This window comes from Hippopotamus amphibius, chromosome 7, assembly GCF_030028045.1.
Source record: "Hippopotamus amphibius kiboko isolate mHipAmp2 chromosome 7, mHipAmp2.hap2, whole genome shotgun sequence".
NCBI lineage: Eukaryota > Metazoa > Chordata > Mammalia > Artiodactyla > Hippopotamidae > Hippopotamus > Hippopotamus amphibius.
The window spans coordinates 95,798,848-95,825,006 of record NC_080192.1 but is presented as its reverse complement, the minus strand read 5'-3'; the positions used below and the strand labels follow the sequence as shown (position 1 = coordinate 95,825,006).

General features: G+C 35.3%; 1 protein-coding gene across 1 annotated transcript in view; it reads right to left on the bottom strand.

Moving 5' to 3' along the window:
- The window catches only part of WDPCP (WD repeat containing planar cell polarity effector), a gene marked incomplete at its 3' end in the record, with an annotated part of 364,337 nt that overhangs the window by 199,446 nt on the left and 138,732 nt on the right, over positions 1–26,159 (bottom strand). The window contains exons 11-12 of the mRNA XM_057743382.1: positions 15,601–15,789; positions 11,780–11,903 (exon numbers count right to left, since the gene is read on the bottom strand). Of these exons, the coding sequence (XP_057599365.1) occupies positions 11,780–11,903; positions 15,601–15,789 (313 nt within the window). The remainder of the gene's footprint in view (positions 1–11,779; positions 11,904–15,600; positions 15,790–26,159) is intronic.

The following is a 26,159-nucleotide window of genomic DNA, read 5'->3' as shown; positions in this document are numbered from 1 at the left end:
TGAAAGAAGCCACCACATATTATATACAATTGTTGAACAAGTTACTTACTCACTCTGAATATCCTCAGCTATAAAACAAGGATACAGTGTAACCCATTCTTGCTCCAAAAAACAAACAAAAAAACCCCCCAAAAACAAAAAACCAAACAAGGATAATATATGCTTACATACTACAATGTAAGGATTAAATGCGATCATGTTTATAAAGTCCTTAGCTTTAACCAGCACACATTAAATAGTAACCTTTCACAAAATACAAATAGCCTGTATACATAGGAAAATGTATGCAATAATCATTAGTAAAAAAAGAAATTAATATTAAAGCAGGTTGTGAAGAGAGGGTATATGGGAAATCACTACACTTTCCTCTCAATTTTGCCATGAACCTAATTTCTCTAAACAATGAATTTTATTTAAAATTTTTAAATAAGAAGAAAAAATTTAATATAATAAAAATTAAAGCTACAAGGTGCCAATTTTCACCTATTTAATTGATGACTAATTTGACAAAATGGTGACAGGAACATTTGACAAAAATATATCAAGAATTTTATAAATGTGAATAACTTCTGACTTGGAAATTTTGCTTATAGGAATTTATTCTCAGGAAATAATCAGATAAATGCACAAAGGGTGTGTGTGTGTGTACATGTGAATACACGTGAATATGACATCTCTTACACCATTGTTCATAGTAGTAAAAATCTGTACAACAGTCCATGTCCATAGACAGGAGGATGGCTGAATAAACTGCAGTGGTACATCTTTATAATGCGTGATGTGGATTTATGTTTATTGACATGAAAAGAAGGCAATGATATTATATTGTGAAAGAAAATAAGTATTACTTATACAATCAGGAAGTTTATTTTGGCAGAAAATGTAGCTTAGTGTTCTAAACTATAATGACAATGTACAGTCCTGTGGATCAGGAAGATTTGAATTCATGGGAGGGCTTTAGGTTTAAACATTTATTTATAAAACCTATGAACTAAATGACAAATACGTATCCTCTCAGGGCAACAACCACATGTGATCAGAGTGTTCACTAAAGATTTCACCAAAGTAATGTCTTTGTTTTCAGCGATTTCAACACTGCTGAGGCCCACATGCTAGCATTCTGAGGAAAGCGAGTATTTGTTACCTCCCTAAAATTTAGATAGATGCTCCTTAGTTCTCCAGGTACTGACAAAACTCAAGCACCTCTTTCTATAAAATTTCATGAGACAGTTAATAAGAATCAGAATCTACAGCATGCTGAATATTTTATTATATGAACATGGTTATCAGTGGGGAAGGAAAGGGAAGTGGGGAGAATTTAAAAAATAGGAACTGAATGGTTCTTATCCTGTCTACACTAGAACATGACAGATGGGTGTGAATACTTACTACAACTAGAAATAAGGTTATAACATCTACTCATAGTTTTTTGAGTTACATTTAAATATATTGGGTTGGCCAAAAAGTTCATTCAGATTTTTCCATAAGATGAACTTTTTGGCCAACCCAATATAATAAAAGAGAAAAGAATTATTAAATTTAGGTCTACACTTTATCAAACACAAAGGAACCATTTCACATAAAAGCAGACATATTTTGAAACTTACTTATTGAGGTTCATTTGTTATACTCTATCATGGTCTTCCTTGAGCTATGAGATCTGCAGATGTAAACAATCTGCCTAATAAATTGTTTATAATTTCTTTTTGTGTGTGTGTGTGTGTGTACGGGCCTTCTTTAGTGGCGGTGAGTGGGGCCTACTCTTCGTTGTGCTGTGCAGGCTCCTCACTGCCGTGGCTTCTCTTGTTGCGGAGCACGGGCTCTAGGTGCGTGGGCTTCAGTAGTTGCAGCACATGGGCTCAATAGTTGTGGCTCACAGGCTCTAAAGCGCAGGCTCAGTAGTTGTGGCGCATGGGCTTAGTCGCTCCATGGCATGTGGGATCTTCCTGGAGCAGGGATAGAACCCGTGTCCCCTGCATTGGCAGGCGGATTCTTAACCACCGTGCCACCTAGGAAGCCCTAATAAATTGTTGATTGTATCTTCTGTGCATGTCTCTTTTCAAACCTCAAAAGGTTAGAGTCTCTAATAAAGCAGATTCTCTCCTGGACTTTATAAAGTATTCATGAGTGTTAACAGCCACGAATCATCATCACTCTCTTAATAGCCACAAGTTGCATACCATGTATGTCCTTCACTATTTGAGAAGACATCTTTGATTTTTGCCATGTTGGTAAAGGCTGTCCTCATGCCACAGCCTTAAAGAGCTGTAGCTTTGTTATACAGTCCATGTTACACGTCCATAGTCATCTCTAGTACATACCAATTGTGGGTAGATGCCATTTATTTAATACAGTGAATGTGAATAAATCCTAGTGTCTTTTAATCCCTTTCAGCTGCCAAATTAAAGACAGTAAGACTTCCTAACAAGAAGCATAAGGAAGCCATCAGCTGGGGCCAGTCTGGGTTTTGAAGTCAACAACTGTCTTGATCAGAAGGGTCAGGTCTGCAGACACAGTGTTTACTCACTTATAAATGTGGCCTTTTACCCAGGCCTAGTAAATCACTCATTGAATAAGAGTAACAGAGAAGGCAGTGGGGAGTTACATCCAAGAGAAAATGAGAATGACAAGCAGTTCTGAATAGACAACTCAACTAGAATTTAGGCAGAAAACAAATTTTGTACATCACAAATGAAAGTAGTAATGACTAGGGTGAAAAAAAAAAGTTTTAAAGATTCATCCATTCAATACGATGCCTAATAAGCAGACTATCCCTATTCTTAACTCCACCTCTATGACGAGTCTAGTCTATTTCTCTCACACTGTACAAAAGAGAGTTTTTAAGGCCATTACAGTAATTCAAATGGAATAGAATGGTTACTATGGTGGCTTTTCAAATAATCATGATTTCCCTTTTAAAAATGCAGTTTCTACCCATTTTGATTTTTAGACATAATATCTTGGCGAGAATGTGAGCAATATAAGCAAAATCTAAGGCCTTATTTCCCTGGTGCAGTTATATATAGGGAAGTGATGCTGTAAAGGAAAGCCATACTGCCAAATGCAACACAGTTTGGATGCTTTGGGCCACATCCCTGACTCCTACTCCTGATTAACTCTAAAAGGGGAACCTTGAGGAAGAAAAGCCAAGTGTGTAAATTTGTTCATGAAATGGGCTTCAAGTTATTTGTACCTACCCTCAACCAATTTTGTCTGGTTTACTACTTTACTGATTAGTATCACAACTTTTTTTCAAATTGTCATTATGGTAGAAGGCTCCTCACCCCTTGGCAGGAATCTCAAGTGCCCCTATACCCACAGTTTTCCTTTCCAACCACCCCTAACTGAGCCCACATGAAAACAAGCTCCTTCATCTATAAGAGCACATTTATCTAGTTGCTTTCAGTTAAAGGCCTTAAGGTTTTGTCCTTGTTCCCTTCTGCTGATTTTCCTTTTTGCTCTTTGATCCTTTTTCTAAACAAAGGTCTGTCCATATATGTGTGTGAGTCACTTTCTAGAGTAAACCAATGTTTAAATAAGAAAGTAAAAGTCTCTTAGAAACCCATCACAGTGAATCAACTCTTAGGATTTTTTTCTTTAAAATTTCATGTACTCAGGCTTCCCTGGTAGCACAGTGGTTAAGAATCCACCTGCCAATGCAGGGGGCACAGGTTCGATTCCTGGTCCAGGAAGATCCCACATGCTGGGGAACAGCTAAGGCCATGTGCCACAACTACTGAGCCTGCACTCTAGAGCCCACAAGCCACAACTAATGAGCCCATACTCTGCAACTACTGAAGCCCTGCGTGCCCAGAGCCTGTGTTCCACAACAAGAGAAGCCACCCACAATGAGAAGCCCACGCATTGCAAAGAAGAGTAACCCCTGCTCTCCGCAACTACAAAAGCCCGTGTGCAGCAACAAAAACCCAACACAGCCAATAAATAAAAACTAATTTAAAAAAATAAAATGAAATTTCATGTACTCAATGATTACAATGATGTAAATAAATATGCATTTGAGAAAACAGCTAAAAGAAAAACAATGAAGAAAAGTTTTGTGAGTATAGTGATGGACCATCATTTGTTAAAAATATCTTGTGACTGTGGCTTACTTTGCGGGAAAAATGTTAACTACTAATTTAATTTCATTAATGGTTATAGAGCCATTCAGATCTATTATGTCTTTTTAAGTCAGTTTTGGTTATTTTTATTTTTCTAAGAAATTTTCCATTTCACCTAATTTTTCAAGTTTGTTGTAATGAAGTTGTGCATAGTATTCCCTTTATTTTTAAAAAAATCTCTGACATGCCTATCATTAGGTCCCTTTTAGTATATTCCTAATACTGTTCACTATTTTCTATTTCACCAATCTTGTCAAAGAATAAATGCTTAGCTTTATTAATTCTCCTATAATTTTGATACATTAACTTCTGAACATATATTATTTCCTTCCTTCTACTTTTTTAAGGTTTATTTTACTAATATTTTTTTGAATTTCTTAAATTGCATGGTGCTTTTCTAAAAACTAGAGTATAACTGACCCACTGCTGTAATGATTTGAAATCTCTATACATTACAATAAGTCTAGTTACCATCTGTCACCATATAAAGTTATTACAATATTATTGACTATATTCCTCATGCTGTGTATTTCATCCCTGTGACTCATTTATTTTGTAACTGGAAGTATGTGCTTCTTACTCTTCCTCACCTGTTTACTCATCCCCCCACTCATCTCCCCTCTGACCACCACTTATTTGTTCTCTGAATCTATAAGTCTATTTCTGTTTTGTTATTTGTTCATTTGTTTTTTAGATTCCACATATAAGTGAGATCATACAGTATTTGTCTTTCTCTGACTTACTTCACTTAGCATAATACCCTCTATGTCCATCCATGTTGTTGCAAATGACAAGATTTCATTCTTTTTTATGACTAATATTCCATTGTATTAATATATACCACATCTTCTTTTTCCATTCATCTGTCAGTGTACACTTAGTTTGCTTCCATATCTTTGCTATTGTAAATAATGCCTTAAATTGCATGGCTCTTTAATTTTGAGTTTTTCTTCTTTTACAATATAAACACTTAAAGCTATATATTTCCCTTATAACTATCTCAGAACTTACCTCGGAATTGCTCATTCAAACTCAACATATTCAAAACCAATCTCTTGACCTTTTCCCACTACCTATTCTTTCTGCAGTCTTACCAGTCTTGTAGATGGCAACTCCATTTTACCAGTTGCTAAGATCCAAACACTCAGTCATCCTTACCTTCTCTTTCTATCATATTCTTCATCCAGTCTGTCAGCAAATGCTATTAGCCAAACCTTCAATATGTCCAAAATCCAAGCACTCTATCCTCATCCTTCTTGCTACCAATCTGCTCTAAATGGCCACCATTTCTCACTCAATTATTGCAATAACATCTCAAATGGTCTCCTTGCCCTTGGCCTTCAAAGGTCTATTCTCAACATAGCACATGAGTGATTCATTCACTAGTTGGTTCCAAATCATCTACTGATTTGTCCTATTATTCAAAAGAAAAATCCCAGTTCCTTATAATAGCCAACAAAAGCCCTATATTACCGAGCCATCTGCTAGCCCTCTGACCCAAGCTATTATTATTCTGCCTCTCATCCACTGCCCCAGCAAGAGTGCTGGGATTTAACTCATATTTCACCTTCTTAGTGAGGCCTCACCACCCAATACTCCCTAGTTCCTGTCCCTGCTTTATTCTTCTTCATGGCACGTATCATTACTTAACATTCTATATATTTTACCTACTGATTTACGTTATGTTTCCTTCACTAAATGTAAACTTTATGATGCCATAGACTTTTAAGTATGTGTCTGTTTTGTTCATTGCTATATTCTAGCTCTAACAATAGTGCCTGGCATGTGGCACTAATTAATTGCTGAGTAAATAAAATTGATCCTTTGAAATTTTCGTGAACTTGATGGCCTAGAATATTGTCAATTTTTAAAAATGTTTTTGTTTGTTCATGGAAAAAGTAGTCTCCGATTGTATATACTACTGTACACATGTCCATATTCTCTATTTCCTTAATGATACTTTGTTCACTTAATCGATTACCACATCAAGGGAATTAAAATTTCTAACTATGAAAGTGAATTTGTCAACTTTTATTTTATGTGTACTTAAGCTATATTATACACATTTAGAATTGTTATACCTTCCTGGTGAATTGATTTTTCTGTTGATACTGATCTCTAGTAATCTCTACTACCGATTTTGCTTCTTTTTTTTTTAAGCTCTTTACTGTAATATAATTGCTTTACATTCCTGTACCACTGATTTTGCTTTAAAGACTATTTATAATAAAACATTACCAGCTCTTTTTTGGTGTTGACCTAGTATAATTTTTTTTTCCATTCTCTAGCTTTTAAACGTTCTATGTTTTAGGTGTCTCTTGTAAAAACTTAGAAAACACTCTGTTTCTTGTAAAAACTTAGAAAAAACAATCTCTGCAAATGAAAATTTTAACCTACTTACATTGACAATGATTATTGATTTTTAAAATTCATCTCTATTACCTCATTGTGTGTTTTCTGTTTCTTCAACTTCTGTTTCCTCCCCCTGCATGCTGCACCCTCCCCCAATTCTTGTCTTCTTTGGGGTTGAATTTTTTCCTTATCTAGCATTTTCACTATCTTTGTTTGAAAATTATATACTCTGTTTCCATTCTTTCAGTGATTCTACCATGAATCTTTTACTTAATAAAATGCAGTATTAATAAGTATCTCTGTCTTCCTCTTGAAAAGTCAAGGACCGTAGAATGCTTTAACTTCTTCACTTCCCTTCTGATTTATATGTTGTCATTGTCCAGGATTTTATCTTAATTTTAACCACTTGAATTAGACATTAGTGTTTATGTTTTACATGATCAATTTTTGTTTAAGTTCCCACAAGTTTAACATTTTTTTTGTCTACCATTTCTTCTTGCATCTCATACCTTCCTTCCTTTTAGTTCTCTCAGAGAAGACACTGCCCTTCAAGGGTCTTAAATTGATGTGGGGATCTCTGCTCCAATCTCCCACTCTGCTTGAACCCTAGGCTTTGTCTCCAACCCCCTGAGTACACAGCCTTTATAAACCAAGCACCTCACTGCCAGGTGCCAGCAGATGCCCTCAAGGCAAACTCTGACTTTGCTTACTCTTATGGAATCAAGCATCCTTGTTATTTCAACCTCTGAGTGTTTCCCTTAGTTTCCTGCCGGCTCAACCTTGCCTTAAACACATATTTTAAATATATTATCCATTAAACAGATGATCTGACCAGGAAGTTTTTCTCTGTAGATCATTCTATCTTATTCTCTAAATATTCTTAGGTAGCTGTTTCAGTATTTATGTTTTTTCAATTGATTTCATATAATTGTTTTTATTTACTGTGTATGCTCCATTAGTAAAAAGTAAAATTTAAAAAGCCATTTAAAAATCAAAGTGGTTAACAATTTCTTTTTGCCTAATATATATATTTTTCATAAGCCAAGAGCCATTTTTAAAACATTACCTTTTTTTTCCTGAATTCTAAGTGTAAATATTGACTCCAACATAATACATATTATCCTCCAACATATTATACAAATTTTCAAACATTCAGGGAAGTTGAAATAATATATATATTTTTACCACCTAGATTCTATCATCATTTTACAACATTGTTTTATCACATATCTATTCATCTCCCTTTCTATCCATCACTTCATCTTACTTTTTTGTTGCAGTCCCAAGGAAAATTGCAGACATCAGTACATTTCCCCACAAATATTTTATAAACATGATATTTTTATTTCTAGGCAATAAAGCTCCTTCTCCCAAGATTTTGCTTACTGTTTAATAAGCATTTAAAAAATATGACTCTCTGTGCCACAATCATATAATACCATTTGAGAACAACACTCATAGTTAAGAGGGGAAATAAACAAGTAAAATGAATTAATTGTTAATCCTTATATTTCCATCTTAGTAAAATAAGCTTCATATGTGGCACATTCATTTGAAATGTATGCCCTTTTATTTCATCAATATCTAGGAGTTCCTCTTATAGTTTCTACTTTTTTATAATGAAAAGCTCTTACTTCTTAATACTTCCCTATTAAGTAGTTCTGGAGGACTACTCAATTATGGAAGTAGAGAGGTGAACAATCATCTTCTGAACTTAGTTTAGGCAAACTTACATCTTCCTTCTATGATATTGTGATTTATAATAACAAATATATATTAAATCTTTGTCCTGTTCGTGACAAAGGAACTCCCAGGAACTTCCTAAGTGATACGGAGCCAAAAAGGTGAAAGGAAAGTCTTTTGTTATTCATAACAATCCCTTCTCAACTATACCTAAGTTTAGATTAATAAGGTGACTTTCTGAAAGCCTCTAACAGATGGGGGCTGGTTGTGAGGGAAACCAATCACATGATTAGAGGTTTAGAGCTTCAGCCTCACTCCTGGACTTCTGGGGAGGAGGGAGGAAAGGGGAGCCAGAGGTTGAATTAATTACCAAAGGCCAATAATTTAATCAATCGTGCCTATGTAATGGAGCCTCCATAAACATTCAAAAGGAGGAGACTCAGAGAGCTTCTGGACTGGTGAACATGTGGAGGTCCTGGGAAAGCGGTGCACTTGGAGAGGGCCTAGAAGCTTTGAGTCCTTTCCCACATAACTTGCCCCACGCATCTCTTCATCTGGCTGTTTATTTGTATCCTTTAAAATATTGGCAATAGTAAGCAAGCTCTTTTCCTGGGTTTTGTGAGCCACTCTAGTATATTATTGAACCTGTGGAGAGGATGGTAGGAACCTCCAATTTTTACACAAGTCAGACAGACAGGAGTTGTGGGTAACCTGGGGATCTATTACTTGCAAATGGCATATGAAGTAGGGATAGTGTTGTAAGACTGGGCTCTTAACATGTGGGGCCTGCATTAACTCTGGTTAGTGCCAGAATTGAATTGAATTGTAGAACACACAGCTGGCATCAGAAAATTGGTCAGTGTGGGAAAAAAACCACACTTATCTGGTGTCAGAGTGTTGGGAGAGTAAAGGATAATACACTGACTTTTTTTTCAAGACACGTTTTATAGGAAAGTTCTTCCAGCTTAATGATTTTATGGATTGGACTTTACAATCTCTTTAAAATTGTACTAAAACAACCACCTTATTTAGCTACCCTATCAAGATTGTACTTCTTCTGCTTTCTATCTTTAATGTTAGGAGCGATTTACATTTATAAGAAACACTTCTTTATGAAAACTGACCACTTTGAACACATACAAAAAGGGGTCAGGAAAGGACATGAGAAGTAAGTTTTAAAGTTTAGATTCATTTGGATTTGAAGGAATACTGTCAGGATAATTTTTCACATCTGCTAAAGACAAAAAAGGCCAAGAAACAAAAACTTGTCCCTGGACGTCCTCTACTGTCAAGATAAAAACAAAATTGTAAACCAAAACATTTATTTTAAAAATCCACACATTATACTTGTCTATCATCACAAATTCATACTATGATCTCCCCATATACTTTTTGATATTAAAATTATCCTTCTAACCTGGACTCGAGCAATTCAAGTCCTCAGCTTAACCAATGAGTGATCTTAGGTATATCCCTACTCTGCACGGTGCCCTTTTTCTTCATCTTTAATTTAAAATTCTTTATGATGATCTTTACTGTTTAGGACTTTTTCCATTACCTAATGCCTTTTTTTTTAGAATATTAAAATACTGGCTAGCCAAGTACAGAGGGTAATGCAATTCTAGTACTTCACAAATACAAAAAAGTATTTGGCCTTTCTCTCTTCCCTTAAGGAGAACCTCTTGGCAGCAGATTAAACAAAAGGATGGTTCCAACTTAAGCTATCTCATTTTCTTCTAAACTTATGTTTCTTTTTTCATAATGCCATGTATAGCCTCCCGTCAAAAGAACCACTAAATAGTCATCATAATTGAAATAATAGAAAGCATGCAAAAAGGAAGCATGAAAAACCTCATATACCCTAAGAGACAATGTTCAATTCCAGATGTAACCACACAGAAAAGTTAGTCTAATAATAATGATAATAATAGTCATCTCATCAAAATACATCCAAAAAACAGAATATTATGTTTGAGGAAAATCAATGAAAAAAATTGCACATTAGTAGAATGTGTAAGATTCTACCTATTAGTAGGATATGAGCATCCTAAGGCCAGCAGCATTATAAAATGTGATGTTTGTGCACAACCAAATCATTGCATAAAGTCAGAGAGGCCAGAGACAGTCAGGCCACCAAGATTATGCCACCAGAATGTCTGCTTCATTAATGTTAATCTTTTGGGGCTCTTCAGGCAGGAGGTGAATTCATTAATTTTCCCCAGAAGCAGAGAAAACAGAACAACAGTGAGAGCAAAGAATAAAGCCCTAAGTCCAAATAAATGTGACATCAGTCCCAGTATTTTTGTCATGTCTATGTATATGTTTATACATAAAACATTGCCTTATTTAGGGTGAAGAATTTCTTCGAATATACTAAAGTTCAGATAAAAAAGCAATACTCAATTATAGGTCATAACTCACGCAATATATTAACATTTCTCGGCTTCTAAAAAGACTGTTTTCCAAAAGTTTCACTGTTGGGTAGAGATCAGAGGGCCACTTTATAGTTTACTCATTTGTCAACTGATAATACCCCCTTAACAGGGTTGTTCTGAGGAAAAATGGGGACACTATACATGAAATTGTTTGAGTTAAAAGGAACTATAACAGCTAAGTTATACTGTAAGTAAAATTAAAACTTTAAATTCAACTCAATGTAATAATTCCTTTTGGTATATGAAACTGAAAATTCTATTACTTTCTATTATAAAATATATCACACATAAAAGTATATAAAATATATACTTTAAGCTAAAAGGATAATAATTTTTAATGGATCTGACACATACCCCACTCATCTTAAGAAATGGAACATTACTAATACTTTGGAGGCCCTGCATGGGCTTGTTCCTCTCACATTTCTCTTAATCCAGTCCACAATATCCTAAATTTTGTTCTGCTCACTTCCTTGCTTTTACTTCTAGCAATGACATATTCAGATGTATCCCTAAAGTAACTAACTAGTTAGTTATCTGTCTCTATCCATCCATTCATCTTCCATCCATCTATTTTTTTAACTTTACGTATAAAGAATATGCTATACGTACTTGTCTTTCAACTTCCAAAGTATCTGTCTCAGAATAATTCTTGACATTATCTAATTTTTCATATAATCCATAAGATTAAAGGAATTAATGGAATTTAAAGCAGAGAAAATGAGGCACAGTGAAGCTAACAAATTGCCACTTTATATAAGGAAGACAATGGACAAATCTCTCTAGAGTAATTCTGAAAGTAAAGCAAACCAGTGACTATCTTAGAACTTTATAGCACATTCATTTTAGCTGCAATTAAAACAAACATTTCTCTACTAATAAAAGTACCATTAAGTTAATATTTTTAAATTGACTTTACACAGCTGGTATTTTTTGCTTTCACATTAAAGGAGCAATTATATTACAGTGTACTGATGATGTAAAAGCCCCAAACAATATTCCAATATAGTCCTTAACAGGAAAACAAGAATGAATTAAATAAAGAATATCAAGAGCTGATCTGTTTTTCTCTTAGGGGATAGACTATTAGAAAAGAGATTGCCATATTATGGACTACCCTAATTAAAGAAGATGGCTCCTTAAATAGGTAATTAGTCTGACACTAATTAATACAAAGATATCATTCACCTGAGCAAGTGGTGGAAGAATCTCCTTGCATATTTGCTGATTTGGTTTCTGTATTCCAATATAGTTGAATCCAGGAGTGGTCTTGTTGGAGCATAGAAGGTTCCAAGGCTTGCTTCAAGCTGTGCTGTGGGATTCAAACATAGCAGCACTAAAACAAGAGAAACTCCTTCAATTACAACATAATACTCATGTTTGCAGTCAGTCAGGTTTTGCAAACTTGGATGAAATGTGAGCTTGTTGCAGGAAAGATGAAATTAAAATATGACAGCTGGTACAAAAACAAACCTGTGTATAAACTTTCACTTGAAGCAAAGCTGACAATGACTCTGAGCAACAAAAAGCTGTCAAAACTGAAGAAATTCATAATGAATCAACCTCTCACCACAAATGGGTAATTAAAACAGTGACTCATCAGAGTAACACAGTTTCAACTAGTATTTCCAGTAAAATCAACTCACAGTGTGCTCAACATTTACTCTCTTTGGCTGAAAGGAGAAAACTAGCCTTTCTGTGTTAGACATTGAAATCAGTATTAGAAATGTTTAAAAAATAATACAAATAAAATAGCCTTATTGGACTAATAATATCTCTCTATTACAGCTTTAAAGAAAGATTGGAAATCCCTATACCTTCCTTAAATCCTGTCCTAAACAACATGATTGTTAGTTTTGTCCAAGTGTGAAAGCTAACACCCCTGGGAGGGATGCCATGCTAATCTGCTCTAGTCAACTGACACCCTCCTAGGAAAGGATTGGAGAGCAGGTTGTGATAAGCCAAAGGGCTAGTGATTAGGAGAAAAAGGGCACATTTTGCCTAATTTACACTTTTACCAAGACATGCCAATGGGGTTGTGTTTCCTCCAAGAAATACCTAGAAAATATATAATTACTATAATGGTGAGAGTTGTATGACAATACAGTTCACAGTAAGACTCCACTGATTTTTATGCTACTAGCACTAGGTTGAATAAACAATTCCTTATTTAGCAAAACTCTTTAGTTTTAGGCATATTTGGGTTTGAAAGTTTTAAATACCTCATCAGAGTAATTGCTATGGACTTGGCTAAGCTGTTAGTAATTTCTTTTTTTAATCTCAAATCTAGACAGTAAAGTAAGATGAACTTTAGGGGTATTTTCTTTCAAAGCAGCAGTCAATTTAGATTAAAATTGAATACAGCAATGCCATTGTGAAAACAAGCCAGACTCTCTTGCCATTGCTTGTTTTCTTGACAGCATGTTCTCTACATCTGAAATGTTTGAGCCTACATCGAATACTTGTAGCTCCCAGCACAGTTATAGATTCATTAGATAGCCCAGCTTGATGTTTAAGGCAGAAATGAAGATCTCAAAGATAACCACAGCACAGCTACAAATAAAAGAGCTCACTGGGTTCCGCTAATAAAAGGAAAACAAATTACCATGTAAAATTTGTTAGATTCAGATAGAACAAATCTCAACAGAGAAGAACTATGAATGTTTTAGAAACGTGTTTTGCAGTTACTTGGGGGAAAGTGCATATATCTACTTAAAATGCACATATTCTGATAACCCAGCATCATGCAAGCATTTTATTTGAATAGCCTAGTATATCATACAAGCTTTTTATTTCCCTATCCACCCAATATGGTTCCTTGATAATATCCTTTATTAACGCAGGAATCTGATAATACCCATTTGTGAATTCCCTAATAATCTTTCTTACTACACAGGGATCTTACAACACAAATTCACTGAGGTGCTAACAACTTCTCAGTGTCCTGAGTAAGGGTCAATATTTTATCTTCTTCATTTATTTCTTCAACTGTAAATTTAGGGTCTCTTGCATGGATTATGTGTACCATAACAGGCTTTCTCCAGGGACCCTCCTACTCTTTTTTAATCTCTGCTATCTACCCAATCTTGAGAGCATACCAATACAACAAATAATTACTTGAGATAACTCTGCAGGTAGAAATATTACAGTAATCCCAGAACCCTAAAATTCTGAAGTTATAATCTTCTTTTTATTTTTAACTAATATTCATTGAGTACCTACTGTGGGCCAAGCACTGTGCTAGGCATTTTGTCATTGCAGAAGTACTGGAACCTCCATAGATGTGTTGGACTATCTCCAAAAACATTAACATTTAATTAACATTAAATAAATATTTATTGTGATGGAATATTACTCAACCATTAAAAGGAATAAAATGGAGCTATATGTAATGAGGTGGACAAACCTAGAGACTGTCATACAGAGCAAAGTAAGCCAGAAAGAGAAAAACAAATACCGTATGCTAACTCATATATATGGAATCTAAAAAAATGGTACTGATGAACCCAGTGACAGGTTAAGAATAAAGATGTAGATGCAGAGAATGGACTGGAGGACGTGGGGGTGGGGGGGTCAAAGGGGAAGCTGGGATGAAATGAGAGAGTAGCATAGACATATATACACTACCAACTGTAAAATAGATAGCTAGTGGGAAATTGCTATATAACAAAGGGAGATCAACTCGATGATGGGTGATGCCTTAGAGGCCCAGGACAGGGAGGGTGGGAGGGAGTCATGGGAGGCAGGGGATATGGGGATATATGTATACATACAGCTGATTCACTTTGGTGTACCTCAAAAACTGGTACAAGAGTGTAAAGCAATTATATTCCAATAAAGAGCTTAGAAATTAAATAAATAAATAAATAAATAACAGGGTAAAAATACATATATATACATATATTTATTGTGGGCCTCCATATGAGTTGGGGCCAAGTCTCATGATGTAAACTTCTTGGAAGAACATGTTCTTGCTGATTATTCTTCTCTAAAATTACTAAAATGAAGGTTATGTACAAAATATTATCTAAACAACTTGTTTACTTTGGAAACATAATAAGATGGATAGAGAAAATCTATAAACATGAAAAGAAAATAGTGGGGGAAAAAAGCTCTCCAGCAAAGGTCTTTTGACATACTTCCTGTTTTCCTTACCTTGTAAATCACCTACAGAAAGTTTCTCATTGGCCATGATTTCCCACCATTAATGTCACTGCTTATTACAAACATTTGAAATAAAGATATGAATGCAAGAATGTTTAGATGCATTTTACATTAAGTAAATAAATTACTCATAATAAAAATAACATATACTGGATAACTGGCAAATATAAAAATTGATTTCATTGTATGTGGCACACATATTTTTTTTCCTTTGTTGTTGTTGTTGTTAACAGTGCCTTATCTCTCTTTGACAATAAACATCTGAGATCCTATCAGCAAAATTACTTATTAAGAGAAGGTTGGGAAATCCAAGCAGGAAGAAGGGAGAGGGGTACCAGAACTTTAAGTTAGAATGAAAACAAGAAGGAACAGCCTGGGCTGCAATTCTCACACACACACAAAATTAGTGGTAAGGTCTATCATATGATCAAAGAACTTGGGATGTGAGAGAAAAATACTGATGTCTAAAGTAAAGGAGAAATAAGGACTTTGTTTAGGGCCCTTTGTCTTCCAAATCCTAGAGAGTACATGAAATTCCTTATCAAAGTTTCAAATCTGAGCATATTCTACATATGAGCTTAGTCTGAAATATATGATGACTTCACTGTGAGTTCCAACATAGGTATACACAGAAAAGTTATTATGTTGACAAATAACTATACCATGAAGTACCACATGAGAGTAATTATTTGATATCTAATTTTGTCAGTTTAATAGGGCATGAATATTTTTGTCTTCTAATCTCCAGTAACACAGCTCCAAAACAGCCTCAAAAAATAACTGACTCAATAAAATGTACTTCATGAATATACAAACCCATTTATAAAATATATTTTAAGTCTGACCTTCTCTCTCTGGAGTGAGCTTTTGTCTAAGAAGATGGTTTACGATGGCACTCATGCTGATAAAGCACTGGTAACCCAGAGTATCCCAGTTCATACTGCTCAGGATGTTTATTGCCTCACAGATCTCATCACAGTGAATGTACTGGAAGATGATGTCTACCAGGCCCAGCTGTCCTTGTGTGAAGATACCTGTCACACAAAAACATAAAATCAAGTGAATCTTTTAAAAATAAAAAGTAGAACATCCCTGGTGGTCCAGTGGCTAGGACTCCTCGCTCCCAGTGCAGGGGGACCCAGGTTCAATCCCTGGTCAAGGAACTAGATCCCACATGCCACAACTAAAGATCCCACATGCTGCAATAAAAGATCCCGCATGCTGCAACGAGGGACCCCACGAGCCACAATTAAAGATCCCACATGCTGCAACAAAGGTCCCACACGCAGCAGCTAAGACCCCACACAGTCAAATAGATAAATAAATATTTAAAAACATAAAAGTAGAATAACAAAAAGAGATTTAACTTTTCTATAAAGGAAAAAAAATAGTGATCATTTCTTGTGTAAAGTGCTAGAAATGTGGGATTTGGGGGGCCAAGAGTAATATGACACTGGGGTTCAATCTTTAAATATCACCTACCAACTCTATCTAGCTTATGCTTACCATTCAGAACATATTAACTAATTTATACTCTACATAATCAAACTGTTTAGACTAAGAATGAATAAATGTGAGAACTTTTAGGTAAATCACAACAGCTAACAATTTTTCCAATCTGTCACTTAGGCCTCTGTTGTATCTATTTAAAGACAATTTTGACATAACACAATTCTTATTGACCAACTTCAATAGTTCTAAGTTGCAGCTTGATCTTCAGCCCCATGTACTTAGGGGTCAAAATGTACAAATATCCATGGCAAATATAATATGACTATGTAAACATTTTTAAGACTGTTTTTATTGATGAGTGCTCTAAGTTGAGTTTCTTCATAGATACCACATACCAATTTATGCTAAATTGGCATTTAGAGATTATTCTCTTCTATTATTAATTATTAGTAAGAAATGATCAGGATTAATCTTGTTATTGATCCCCTTTCACAAGTAAGATTTGCTATAAAATATAAACACATTTGCTTACCCTTTTAAAATGAATGAAAATCCACTTCTAAGCTTAGAGAAGCAAGAGTACAAAATAAAGCAGGGGGGTGGGGGCCGGGGGCGGGAATTCTGTTCTAGTTTTATCTTATCTTTTAACTATGGCTGATTTCATTTAAAACTAACAATTTCTGTTTAATTACATGACAATAAGTACGAGTGCTTTTAAGGAGTTTTTTTTTTAATCTTTAAAAAATAGCTATCTGTAAAATCTTTTTCCTTCTGCAAATGGTTACTGATTTGAGTGACTTTACAAAAACCTCTCAGTACAAATAATCATAAAGCTAAATGAGAAAACATATGTGAAGTTATCTGGAATCTGTAAAGTATACAAAATATTACTGTCATCATCATCATCATTTACCTGGAGTAGTTACAGGTTTCAGAATTTTAAAAAATATATTAGTTCATGAGAAAGATGTTGAAATTATTCATATTAACTTAAAGTTACACAAAAATGAGGTCTTGTACTATAACCTACCAGGACTCAACTTGATAGGGAATCTGGGGAATTGCCCTGACTATACTAAGCAATAAAACTTGACGATTCTTTTTGTGTTGGTAGAATCAACAAATGCTACTATGCAAAAGCCTCCATGATGCTACAGTCAAGCACTGGGTGGTTCCTTGGTGGTAGATATTAATGTGTAGGAACTTTGAAGGAAACCAAAAATATCTGAAATCTGTTGACTCTATATCATAAGCAATATTTCTAGCAAGGGAAATAACTGATATATCGAGAAGAAAAGCTAACATATAATCAAATTGTTTAAAAGGTGATAAAGAGAAAATTTAAAAAAAAACAGCCAATGAAAAAAGACATGATATACAGGGAAACAAAGATATAAATATTTGCAAACTTTGCTTCTGAAATTATGCAAGCTAGAGACAACAGTAGGGCTTTTAAAAATGCTGAGAGATAATGAGTTAGTCTACAATTCTATAACTTGGTAATAAAGCATTGAAAATTCATGAAGAAACATAACACTCTCAACAGAACTCTAAAATAATAAAGTGAAAACTGACAGAATTAAAAGGAGAAAAAGTCAAATCTACAATTATCATAGGAGATTTCAGCATTTCTCTCTGACTAGTTGAAAAAAAGTATAAACAGAAAATCTGTAAATATAGAAAATACTTGAAAAAACATCATGAGTGAATTTGACCTAATTGACATTTATAAAATGCTTCACCCAACAACAGCAGAACACACATTCTTTTTAAGTGCACATATAACACTAACGAAGATGGAGCATATTCTGGGAGATAAAATAAATTTAAATGCTTTGAGATTATACAGAATATGTTCCCAGACCACAAGAGAACTAAATTAGATATTGAAACAGAAAGATATCTGGATGATTTTTAGTGCATAAGGATTTATACACTGAGATTTTCAAGGAAGAGAATATTCCCCTTATATCCTAAGTGTGCTGGTAAATGTAAGTGGTGTACATACTCCCACCATGGCTGACTTCCAGCACTAATGTGATGTCATGGAACATGGAGCTGGGAAGTGATGCACCATTGCACACTGTTATGTAATATTTCTACCATACATATAAAACAAGTGCAAATAACCTCAAGGGCATACATAATAGCAAAATATAGTAAAATAACTAGGAAGTGGAAAAAAATATCTGGAAAATCTTTAAATATTTAGAAATTAATCAACACTGTTCTAAATAACCTATGGGTCAAAGAAGAAAGCACAAAGTAAATTAGAAAATATTTTGAAATGAATAAAAATAAAAATATAACATTAAAATTTGTGAGATAGCTGTGGTTATAGTATTACTTAGAGGGAAATTACTAGCATTAAATATTTCAACTAGAAAAGAAAAAGGTCTAAAATCAACAATCCAAGCTTCCACATTAAGAACCTAGAGAAAGAATAGCAAATTAGACCTAAAATAAATAGAAAGAGATAATAAAAATACGAAACTAAATAATAGAGAAAATCAATGAACACAAAAGCTGGTTCTTTGAAACAATCTGTAAAATTGACCAACATCTGTCTAAATTGAGGGAAAAAAAAGATACACTTATCAATATCAAGAATAACCACTACAGCACTACAGACATTAAAAATTAAGTGAATAATATAACTTTATAGAAATAAATGTAACAAATGAAATAGATTCCTTGAAATCTACAAACTATCAGAGCTGATTAAAGAAATGAATAGATAACCTGAATGATCCTATACTATTTGAATCTGTAGTTTAAAAACCTTTACATACACACACACACACACACACACACACACACACACACACATAAAACCAGATGCCTTCACTAGTGAATTCTTTCAAACAATAAGAGAAGAAATAATATCACCTCTACACAACTCAAAATATAAGAGGAGGGAATATTTCCTAATTCATTTAATGATATCAGCATTATACGGATACCAAAACTGACAAAAATATTACAGGAAAAGAAAAAGAAAACCGCAGACCAGCATCTCCCATAAACAGATACAAAAATCCTTAAAAAAATTAGCAAATCCAGCAACATATTAAAAAGATAATACATCATAAACAAGAGAGATTTATCCCACAGATGCAAGGTCGCTGAAACATCCGAAAACTAATCAATATAATTACCTGTATGACCATAAAAAATACATAATCATTTTAATACATGCAGAAAAAGCACCTGAAAAAATTGAACATTCACTCAAGATAATATATATCAGCAGACTAGGAATGGAAGGGACTTCCTCAACCTAATAACATCATACATATAATGAAAGATTAAATGCTTTCCACCTAAGATAGGAAACAAAGCAAGTATATCTTCTCTTGCCACTTCTATTTAATATTGTACTGTCAAAGGTAGTAAAATAGGGAAGAAAACAAAATAAAAGGCATACAGGTTGGATAAGAATATATAAAACTTAACTGAAATTGTCATAGTCATCTGCAGAAAATCCTAAGTAATCTACAATAAAAAGTTACTACAACTAAAATTAGTTTATCAAGGTTGCAGGATACATGGTTAATATTTTAAAAGTTCATTTTTATATAACCCCAATGAACAATTAAAAGTTGTAATTAAAAATACTATTTACAATAGCATCCAAAAACATAAACAAACTTATGTACAAGATCTTTACACTTTTTTTTTTTTTTTTTTTGGGGGGGGCACACAGGCTTAGTTGCTCTGCAGCATGTGGGATCTTCCTGGAGCTGGGATCGAACCCGTGACCTCTGCATTGGCAGGCGGACTCTCAACCACTGCGCCACCTAGGAAGCCAAGATCTTTACACTTTAAACTATAAACACTGCTGAGAGAAATTAAAGAAGACCTGAATAAATAGAGATTGTGTTCATAAATTGGGAGACAATATTGTTAAATTGTTATTCCATCTATTGATGGAGTTGATCTATAAATTCAACATAATCTCAATCAAAATCTCACCAGGTGGGCTTCCTAGGTGGCGCAGTGGTTGAGAATCCGCCTGCCAATGCAGGGGACACGGGTTCGATCATTGCTCCAGGAAGATCCCACATGCCACAGAGCAACTAAGCCCGTGCACCACAACTATGGAGCCTGCGCTTTAGAGCCCGTGAGCCACAACTATTGAGCCCATGTGCTGCAACTACTGAAGCCCACGCACCTAGAGCCCATGCTCCGCAACAAGAGAAGCCACAGCAATGAGGAGCCTGTGCACCACAACAAAGAGTAGCCCCCACTCACCGCAACTAAAAAGAGCCCGCACACATCAAAAGAAACCAAGACAGCCAACAAAATAAATAAATAAATTTATTAAAAAAAAAAATCTCACCAGGTGTTTTTGTAGAAACTGACAAGTCCGTTTTAAAACTTACATAGAAATTCAAAACATCTAGAGTAGCCAAAACAATTTTGAAAAGAAGAACAGGGACTTCCCTGGCAGTCCAGAGGTTGAGACTTTGCCTTCCAGTGCAGGGGATGTGGGTTCAATCGCTAGTCAGGGAGCTAAGATGCCACATGCGTCGTGGCCAGAAAACAAAAAATATAAAACAGAAGCAATACTGTAACAAATAAAGACTTTAAAAATGGTCCACATCAGGGCCCTGGTGGCACAGTGGTTAAGAATCCGCCTGCCAACGCAGGGGACAGGGGTTCGAGCCTGATCTGGGAAGAGCCCACATGCCACGGAGCAACTAAGTCTGTGCGCCACAGCTACCGAGCTTGTGCTCTAGAGCCCGCGAGCCACTACTACTGAGCCCTGCATGCTACAACTACTGAAGCCACACACCTAGAGCCCGTGCTCCACGACAAGCAACGGCACCACAAGGAGAAGCCCTTGCATCACAATGAAGAGTAGCCCCTGCTCTCTGCAACTAGAGAAAGCCTGTGCACAGCAACAAAGACGCAACACAGCCAAAAATAAAATAAATATTAAAAAAAAAGGTCCACATCCAAAGGACGAGGAGGAGGAGGAGGAGGGGAGGGGAAGGGGGGGGGAGGGGGAAGGAGAGGAAGACGACGACGACGTCAAAGAAGAAAGTGGGAGGACTAATAGTACCTGGCTTCAAGCCTTACTGTAAAGCCATAGTAATTAAGATAGTGTGGTACTCACTTAAGTACAGACATATAGATCAGTGGATGAGAACAGTCTTTTCATAAATATACACACACATGTGGTCAAGGGAATTCAATGGAGAAAGGGTAGTCTTTCCAACAGCTGCTGCTGGAACAACTGAATATTGATATTAAAAATTTAATTTCAACTCATAACTCACACCATATGCAAAAAATTAACTTGAATTAGAAAATAAACCTAATTGTAAGAGCTAAAACCATAAAACTTCTAGAAGAAAAAAGGTTAGACAAAGACTTTGATAGGACATAAAAAGCACAAGCCATAAAATTTTAAAAATCCAAGAACTGGCTTTCATCGAAATTAAAAACTTTTGCCACCTAAAAAACTGTTAAGAAAATGAAAAGGTAAATTACAGGATGGAAGAAAATATTCACAATACTAGTATCCTACAAAGGACTTGTGTTCAGAATATATAATATTCTGACCCAACAATAAATAAACAATCCAATTAAACTTGGACAAAAGATCTGAAGATATACCTCATCAGAGAAGATATATGGCAAATAAGCACATAAAAGATGCCCAACTCTAAGGCTCACAGGGAAATGCCAAATAACACCACCATACACCTACTATAATGGCTAAAATTAGAAAGACCATTAATGCCAAGTTTTGGTGAGGATGTGGAGCAAGTGGAACTCCAAAACAGTCAGTTTCTTCTTAAGTTAATCATAAACTTGGCATAGGGCCCAGCCATTCCACTTCTAGGTTTTTCCCAAGAGAAATTAAAATAGATCTCCATACAAAGACTAGTACATGAAAGTACACAGCATTTTCAATGATAGTGACTTAAATTTGGAAACAACCCAAATGTCCATCAATATGTGAAAAAATATACAAATTGTGATTTACCTATATAATGGAATACTACCCACTAATGTAAATGAAAATTTACAGATATAAACACCAATATGGAAGAGTCTCACAGATAAATACTGAGTGAAAGTAGCAAGATACAAAAGAGTAGCTATTTTCTGAGTCTATTTCTATGAAATTCTAGAAAAAGCAGATCTAATCTGTAATAACATACAGTAGATCAATGCGCTTTAGCTTTGAGGGAAGCAGGATTGACTGCAAAGGGGCTTCAGACAATTTTGAGGGTTCCAAAAATGTTTTACATCTTGATTGTGTGGTAATCATGAGGATATACGTATCTGCCAAAACTCACTGACCTATACATTTAAAACAGGTACAGTTTATTTTATGTAAATTATACTTCAAATTTGATTTAAAAATCTATCATCACTGTAGTGTGAAGAAAGCAGAATGCTGTTTTGAATAACAATCCATCTCAGATGACATGAGATCTAGTTTTAAGATGACGAGGCATCTAGTAAAGTATCTGACATTTCCTTCCAGCAATAAATTACCACCAACTACCACCTGGGTAAAGTAAAATTTAAGTGACTCATTAAAAATAACTCTTTTAAGGAACACATACTTCTTACAAAAGTTCTAAGAGAAATCAGACTACTTGTTTTTTAGATGGAGTGACAAACATACACACATGCACACACATTGCCTGTGATTTTCAAAATGCTATGAGAGGGAAGAAATTAGCTTTAATTATTTGTTTAATATCATCACTTGAACATTTAACCTTTTCCTAACTTTGTAGGCATTAGGAGAGCACTGTGGGAGCACTCTAGGTAGATGGAATACTTAACACCACTATAGAAAGGAGGAATGTGAGAGCACATGCTGTGATTGGGGAGCTACTAGGGCAGCACAGCTAGGGAGATGAAGTCTGAGACGCAGACAGGCTTATTAACCACTGAAGGATATCAGGCTGTAGAATCCATGACCAAATCTGCACTCTGGTGGCAGTTCAGGGGATTAATTGAGCAGCAGGCTGGGAAGATTGGAAGTCAGAAGATTACAGACAGAGGGCCACTACTTGATCGTGGTAAAATAGGGAAGGTCTAGATTAAGGTAATGACAGCATGGCTGAATAGAATGAGATGTTTCTGACAGTATGTATTTAGAAGGGAGAATTGATGGGATTTGGTCACCAATTGGATATGGCATCAGGGGTGAGGGAGGATTCTAAGATGACTTCTGACTTGGGATTCCGTCCGTCTAAATAACTGTACCATCCCTCAAACTGCAGAATATAGGAGGAGAAGCAGGAAGAAAGATGATGACCTCACGTTTGCACATAATAAATCTGAGGCACCTGTGTACATTCAGAGGGAGGTATCCAGCAAGTCAGGTTAATGTGTGGATGTGGAGTGAGGAGTGGTCTAGGCGGAAGTCAGAGATAGGATACCAAAATCAAAAATAAACTCTGTCTGTATAAAATGGAAGGAGAGCTAAAAATGGAACCTTAGAAAGCCTCAATGTTTTCATGAGGAGGCAGAGGAAGAGCATAAAAAAGGGATGAAAAGTTGCATCTGGAGTCATGGAAGCAAGTATAAGAGTTCTATGATGATGGACGTGGTCAGCAACCATCAACTGCTGAGAAGTCATCAAGTAACATAAGAGAAACGTGTATCACGTAGGAAGTCACTGGTGAGCTTTCCAAGGGCAGTTCTAGAACACTGATGATAAGAGGCAGAAGGCAGTGCTGTGAGGGACGAATGGGAGGTGAAGAAGCAGAGAAATTCAGTGTTCACTATTATTTCAATGAGTTTAACTATGAAAGAAAAGTGAACATTTGATTAATAAGAGGGGAAACAATTTTAAAGAAGAGAGGTATGTATGTTTCTTTGTTTCATGGTGTGGCTTGGGCCTGTACCTGCTGGTAGCAAGATTTACAGGGAGAGTGGGGAAGGTGACAGAGTAAAGGTATCAAAGGGAATGTTGTGGGATCCAGAAAGGAACCAGTGGTGGAACTCGTCTTGGACAAGAGAAGGCTCCTTTTCCACTGAATTGAAACTGAAAAGATTTATGTACATGTAGGTAAGTGGTTGGGTGGGTGGCAAGGAGCAGATAAACAATGAAGTGCCAATAAAAAGGTAAGATTCTCTGTTGAGAGGGCAAGGAGCTGATCATGTGAGTTTAAAGACAGCAGTGAAGGCCGTAAAAGGTACTGATGAGAATGGAAAGGCTTTAATATCTTAGTAATATAATTAGGGACTCCTCTTTTTAAAATTAATCCCAGTCGATGTACATGGAAATATGCATAATGATTGTCAGGTAAAGAAATTCTGATTACACAATGCTTCTATATAGGAGAATGACACTTCTAGCTCTCTCCTGAGGAATGCATGATTTTCGCATTCTTCTAGTAAGAGTGATGATGCCCTTTTAACCCCCATGCATTTGAGCAATAATTATAAGCATTTAGAATGGAAGCTCTAGCCTTGCAACAGTTTTCCTTCAACATTACACTAACTGACCTACCCTAGGAGTCAAACTCCAAAAATCTTAGCATATTGGCAGCAGCCACTGACACGTTTACATATGACAGCATTCTATTTTAAACTATGATCTATCTCAGCTTCTTAAATTGTAAGCTACACCTTTCATGTCAAAATTTCCAAAGGCTTGCATAACAAGCATATGAAAAACATCTCATAAATGCTCCCTAGTGGAGAAGCTGCACATGCAACTACCTGTTTATATATGCAGTAACTTGAATTATACATGAAAATTCCACATGGATGCCCAGAATCAGCACTGTGTTAATTCAAGAAGTATATTAAAATTTCTGGATGTATTTAGTAGCAGATCCTAAGATAAATCTGTTCTTTAAACAGGGTTTTCTTAAAAAAAAAAAAATCTGTTATTCTGTTAGCTGGAATCTACTGTTTCAAAGAACCTACTCTTCCTAGGAAAAATAATCTGTAATAAACACTAATCTTTTTCAAAAATCCAGGGAAACTCCATATTTAGATCTTTTAAAGAGCCTGTAAAACTGTAAAATTCCCCTATTCTATAAAACTTAAGTCATACTGAAAATAAAATTTAAATGATAAATGTCAGTTGCAGAAGTTATCACCTTTTCATTTGAATGCTTGACTTCTATTGGATAATTCTCTTCCAAGAGACCTACTTGGGAAAAAGAGGTGACAGCCAACTCATTGCCTAATTGATTTAGGAACAGTGCCCAGGGAGATAGTCCAATTAAGTTTACAAGCTGGCAATTAGCAGGAAGCCCTCTAAATCCCTACACTGAGAGCCTGTTTACTTTAGTATGAAGGCAAATGTGCTAGAGATAGGAAGAGAAAGCTGTGCTTTTTGCAAAGCTGTTGTGAGTAGGCCCACAAGGGAGGGCTGAAGAAGAGCTAGGTATATGTCAGCAGACAGCCTTCTGTTTAACAGGTAACTGGGTTATTAGAGGGAGGGAGAGAGAGAGAGAGAGAGAGAGGTTTTAACAGACACGGAAAACATCTAACATCCACTTTAATAAGTGTTGCGTATGGAGACATACCACTGTTAAACGTGTAGTTGGGCAAAGTAGAACTGGATTATCTCATAATAAATGAGATTCCAAACACATTTTTCTTGGACAATACTGACGTTATGAATGGATTTAGTTACATTTTTAATATGTGGAAAGAACATAGCCCTCACATTATATCCCTGATATATTTCAAGTTAGTTATTTTTATTAGATTTATTTCATGTGTTCAATTTCAGAGGCAAGCAGATCTATAAAAAAAAATGTAAATTGACAGCTATTTAACAAACACTACAATGTCTTTAAAAACTTAACTTTGTACCACAGAGCCAAATCTAATAAGGGGTTTTAAAATGTATTTACTTTTCTGTTTTCAAGTTGCAGTAATGTGCATTAATTGAAATCTGTTTTTTAAAATCTAAGTGAGGTTCTCTCAAGACTGTGAAATAATGCAAAACTGC